Raw genomic sequence first — 5889 nt, 5'->3', positions numbered from 1 at the left:
GTTCAATCAGCTTGGTAATTTTCCAATTATATCAACAAATAGCTAGGAGTCTGTTTTTAATATTTAAAAAAAAAAAAAAAAAAAAAAAAAAAACTATTTATTTATTATTTTACCATTAGATAAACATAATTTGTTTATGAAGGTGATAAAATAGTATTTTTCTTGACTATTATATTGATCATCGATATCCAAGATTCCCAATAATTATTGGCTTATTACAATTCATCATAAATGTCAAAAGAGGATCCAACATTACATAGCCAAGTATATATGCCAACCTCTAAAAAAGGGTGATTTAAATTTTGGTCCCTTGAACAACAACTTGTCTACGATGGCCGTCACATAACATCTGTCTTTATAAAGCCTTTCACTTACATTTTTTTGTGGTTTACATGCCTTCGTACTCTTACCTAGCATTTGAACCTACATACTATCACCTTCATTACAGGGTCCTTCCAACGTTGTCAGAATTATTGAGATAAGATAGATGGTCTTTAATTTTCACTAAAATTCATGTGTAACAGAATATTCCTGTATTATACTTGCTAACCTTAGTTTTTCATGTGTATTTGTTATTAATTATTACAAGTATTATTTATGCATATATATATATAATGTCATCATGTCTTTATGTTGATCACAATTTATATGTAGGAAGATAAACCAGCAGCAATAATGAGTGTCGAGGATTACGAAATAATCGACTGGTTTAACGAGATATCCGACAATGCAACATCAGTGCAACAAGAAACACTTCGAAAGATTCTTGAGGTTAACTGTGGTGTTGAGTATCTAAGCAAGTGGTTAGGGGGCGTCACTAATTCGAATATTCGAGAGATGGATGCATCTACTTTGGAAAAGATGTTTACTAAGTTAGTCCCGCTTTCGAGTCATGTAGATATTGAGCCTTATATTTACAGGATTGCTGATGGAGATACCTCTCCACTTCTTACTCAACACCCTATAACTCACCTCTCTTTAAGGTAAAACCTCCGTCCTTCCTCTCTACACTATGGTATGTACTTGTTTGTACTTTTTACACTACTGTTATTGATTCATCTCGATATATACTTTCACAACAATATCAACCTTTTGTAACGTTGAATGGTTCTAACAATTCGGATTTTATTTTTGTTTTGTACGTGATTTCATATATATAATGTTGTATGATAAATATTATGAACAATTGTAGCTCTGGTACCACCGAAGGAAGGCAAAAGTACGTACCTTTTACTCAACACAGTACTCACACAACTCTTCAGACATTTAGATTGGCAGCGGCTTATAGATCAAGGTTTGAGTTCTTTTTCTTAGTATCATCAACTATTCCAACCAAGAAAACTTAAATAGGAAAAAAGCCGCCTTATAATTTGTGCAAAAATTATATCTTGTCCAAAACTTCTTTGTTAGCGTATTGATATGATATATCTTTCATTTGGATTTGATCGTCACATTACTGGTTTTGACTAATCTATCAATTCACATTATTGTACTTTATTACTTTAATTTCAAGACGAATGAAATATTACTTGGACTGTAATACTAGTACGATCAATCATTGTTTTTTTTCACTTTAATACTACATCAGCTCCTGAAAGTTCGACTCACTTACTATTCATGTGATCAAAATAATATAACTTTGACCTCATTTTATACTTTATACAATCAAAATAAATTAACAAGTTTAATCTTATTAGATTCTCTTTATGATCAAGATGTTCATTGAAGACCATGCAAATTAAAGTGAATTAAACTTTCAATAACGGAGAGAGTATATTGATCTCTATAATGAATGGGAAAGTTTCTGTTAATCTCTATGATTGTTTTAAAACGTTAATCTAGGGGTACTTTTCCGTATTTTCGTCATTAAAAATGGGATCTTAGTTGTGTGACATGTTAAAATGTCCACGTTTGTGGTACACGTCATTAGACGGAGTGAACCCATTTCCTTCTGTTAACTTATTTCCTTCGTCATCCTCTCTCCTCAAAGCTTCTTACCTTCCTTCATCAATGGCGGCTGCATAAAATGACCACCTCCACCTTTCTCTCTCCACCAAATCTCCACCCACAGTTCACCAACACCATGTTCTTGGTCAATCCTACCCTTTGGGATTAACCAAGCCCTTAATTTTACCTTTGAGTTCTAGGGTTTTCGTTTAATTCGGCAGCGAAGTTGCCGGAGGTGGTGGTGTTGATAAACAGTTTAATGGAGGTAGATAGTGGACTAGTGGTGTCGGTTATGATGAAGATGGTGGTGTCGGTGGTAGCTTCAATGGAGGATATAAGTAGTGGCGTTTACAAATCGCTTGCCTACATTTCCATCCATGTAGCTGACTCATCACAATATAACTCCAATTGCTGAGTTGGCGAAATAGATTGACATATTAAAGCAATCATAAAGATTAAGTGGGCGTCCCTCATAATGAATTATAATTTCTTACGATATTTTTTTCCTTACAATTTCAGGGTTTATCCAACAAAAGCTGGAGGAAGGATCCTAGAGTTTATTTACGGCAGCAAGCAATTCAAGACGAAGGGAGGCCTTACTGCAGGAACTGCTACAACACACTACTTTAACAGCAAAGAATTCAAGCTGAAGCAGGAGAAGACCAAGTGCTTCACTTGCAGTCCTCTGGAAGTGATTACTTGTGGAGACTATGCACAAACGACGTACTGTCACCTCCTCCTCGGCCTCATCTTAAGCAGTAAAATTGAGTTTATCACGTCAACATTTGTCTTCAGTATAGTTCAAGCACTCGAAACATTTGAAGAATTATGGAATGAGCTATGCAAAGACATCAGAGAAGGTGAACTTAGCTCAAGAATTACGATTCCTTCTGTCCGTGAATCTGTCTTACAGATTTTGTATCCAAACCCGTGTTTGGCCTTGACAATTAGAGCATCTTGCGAGGAACTAGAGAAGCAGGGTTGGTCTGGCTTAATACCAAAGTTATGGCCAAATGCGAAGTATGTTTATTCTATAATGACAGGATCAATGCAGCCTTACCTGAAGAAATTAAGGCATTATGCAGGAAATTTGCCCTTAATAAGTGCAGATTATGGGTCAACTGAAAGTTGGATTGGGGTGAATATTAATCCTTCTTCCCCTCCTGAGAATGTTACTTATGCAGTCGTGCCTACGTTCTCCTATTTTGAGTTCATACCTCTTCAAAGAAATCGAAGGTATGAAGATGGGAAGTCATCTGTTTTTGATGACTTCTTTGAAGATGAACCTGTTCCACTTTCTAAGGTCAAGGTTGGTCAAGACTATGAGATAGTCCTAACTACATTTACAGGTACATTAACTATATGTTACTAAGCTAATTATTTTCATTCGGTTCATTAATTTAGTATTCATATGATATTCCTATTGTTGGAATTAGTAATGTAATCGGAGAAGTTAGCTCTCCGTTTGAGTATTAGTTGATGACTTGGTGTACAACAATATGATGTACGGCCGTGAATATATTGGAATGCTACACAGTCGTGTGAATGTGTGATGTACATGGCCGTGTACGTTGTTCTACAAAGTCATGTGGTTAGCTATAATGCGGCTAACAGCTGATGCGTGCATGGTGTTCCATTTATCTACGTTCTTCTTTTAGGAACCACAATTTTGAATTTATCACGTTTGTTATTTGGGTGTCATTGTAGATGGAATAATTATGACATATTGGATTGGATATGTCGAGATTACTGCTAATTAATCATGATTTTTTGTTGACTCATAGATGAGTCATTTTTTTGGAGGGAGCCCCCACATCTTGATGATAAACAAAATTTATTTATCTAAAGGCATTTTCGTAAATATATCAACAAATCATCCCAGTCAGCATGGCATGTTTGTAAATAAGTGAACAACTTTTATTAATATGCGGGTCCCACAAATGTTGACTTATTTACGAAAATGCCATGCTGACTGGGATTTTTTATTGATTTATTTACGAAAATGCCATCAGATAAACAAAATTTGTTTATCTTCAAGATTAACTTGTATTTTCTCTTCTTTTTTTTTTTCCCATCATTTATGTCTTATCGTAGTATTTGATTGTTCCATTATCATTATATTAAATATCATTTAATTAAACATTAGTATGATTACGATATATGAAATTAATATTTTCGATTTCAAATTTCTTTTGTAGGATTATACAGGTATAGGTTAGGAGATGTGGTGCAGGTATCTGGGTTCCACAAGGGTACCCCAAAACTGAGCTTCATATGCAGGAGGAAGCTGATTCTGACAGTCAACATAGACAAGAACACAGAGAAAGACCTGCAGATAGTTGTCGAGACAGGGTCTCAGATTCTGAGTCAACAGGCTGAGCTAGTCGACTTCACGAGCCATGCCAATGTGGCCAGCACGCCGGGACATTACGTAATATTTTGGGAGATCAAGGGGGAAGCAGAGGAGCGAGTGCTACATGAGTGTTGCAAAAAGATGGATGAGTCCTTTGTCGATCACGGTTACGTGGTGTCTAGGAAGAGCAACTCTATAGGACCATTAGAGCTTTGCATTGTTGAAAGAGGAACTTTCAGGAAAATTTTGGAGTATTACATAGGAAATGGGGCTGCTTTGAGTCAGTTTAAGACACCTAGGTGTACTAGTAACCAGAAATTGCTTAAGATTTTGAATAATTGTACCGTTAAACGGTTTTTTAGTACAGCATATGACTCAATTAGCCAAAATTGAAGTAGATTATTCTTGATAATAAACATAATAACTTGGTGTATGTTTTAATTATAATTTAGTGTAGTTTTCATCTGTAATTAATTAAGATTCTTGTTGAAAATTTATTGAGTTAATGTTTTACGTATCTTAATGTAATTTAGCTTTGAATGTCAAATGTATTTCATTTACAACATACTAAAAAAATCATGTTACTGAGAAAATAAAAATAAAGATTTAAAAAGTTTCTACTTATACAATCACTACAAGAAAACACGCAACTTTCAATAGATAGCTTCCGACGGCCATATAGAATCGTTGGAAAATATATAAGGAAGATTTGTCAAAAATAAGCCAACCTTTGCTTGGTTAGCTCAAAATAAGTCAAGTTTTCAATTAACTTAAAATAAGCCAACTTTTATTAGATATCTTCTTAAAATGAGTCAAAACCTGTTAGAAAAGAAAATGACCTATTGTTTAGGTAAAGTAAGACACGTGTCATTATTTTGTTGGCATTTTAAAAAAATAATTAAGATTATTTTTTTTTTTTGAAAATAATAATTAAGATTATTTTTTGATTAATTATTTAAGAAAATTCAAATTACAATTTAATAATTATATGAAACTTAATTTAAATAAAATAAAATAAAAAATAAAATAAAAAAACTAAAATAAAAAAGAAAATCCCAGCCACCATGCCCACTAACCACTGCCAGCCCCTCCCCTTCCACGGCCGGTGACCACCTCCCTCCTTTGTCGCCGGCGACCCATCCCCTCCTTTTCCCCATTCCCTTCCCTTAACCCAACCCCCAAACCCTAAACCCAGAGATTAAAGGAATACCGACCCAGCTTGTAAAGTAAAACATGGATGTTGCGAATGTCGGCAAGAAGAGCGCCGGCAAGGTTGTCGGAGGAAGAGAGGATGTCAGAGCCCGACGAAAATGGCGGAGATGTTGGCGCGAGGATGGAATGGGCGACGTGGGTGTAAATGCAGACGCCGGCATCGGAGCAATTTGCGGCGAGAGTGGAGGATGGTGTTGGGCGTTTGAGAAAGCTCGAATGAGGTTTGGGTGTGGGTCAATGAGTAGAGGCGGGTGTTGGGCGTTTGAGAAGGCTCGATCAGCGGCGGCGATGTATTCAAGGGTGGCGGAAAGTGGATGGTGGTGGATCGTTACGCAAGAGTTGGGTTAAGAGTGAAGGAAGTGATGGTGGTTAGGAGG

The 5889-nt window shown here is 35.8% G+C and overlaps 1 protein-coding gene across 1 annotated transcript; it reads left to right on the top strand.

Moving 5' to 3' along the window:
* The first annotated feature begins 265 nt into the window (after nucleotides 1–265).
* On the top strand, nucleotides 266–4770 carry LOC145619500 (indole-3-acetic acid-amido synthetase GH3.10-like). The gene is made up of 4 exons (XM_081674201.1): nucleotides 266–983; nucleotides 1193–1294; nucleotides 2467–3296; nucleotides 4146–4770. The coding sequence occupies exons 1-4, from the start codon at nucleotides 676–678 to the stop codon at nucleotides 4691–4693; spliced, it is 1788 nt and encodes a 595-aa protein (XP_081530327.1). The 5' UTR covers nucleotides 266–675; the 3' UTR covers nucleotides 4694–4770.
* Nucleotides 4771–5889: the final 1119 nt, after the last annotated feature.

This window comes from Chenopodium album, chromosome 27 (genome assembly GCF_948465745.1).
Source record: "Chenopodium album chromosome 27, dcCheAlbu1.1, whole genome shotgun sequence".
In the NCBI taxonomy this organism is placed as follows: Eukaryota; Viridiplantae; Streptophyta; class Magnoliopsida; order Caryophyllales; family Amaranthaceae; genus Chenopodium; species Chenopodium album.
The sequence above is the reverse complement of the archived record's forward strand: the minus strand, read 5'-3'. Positions and strand labels throughout refer to the sequence as shown.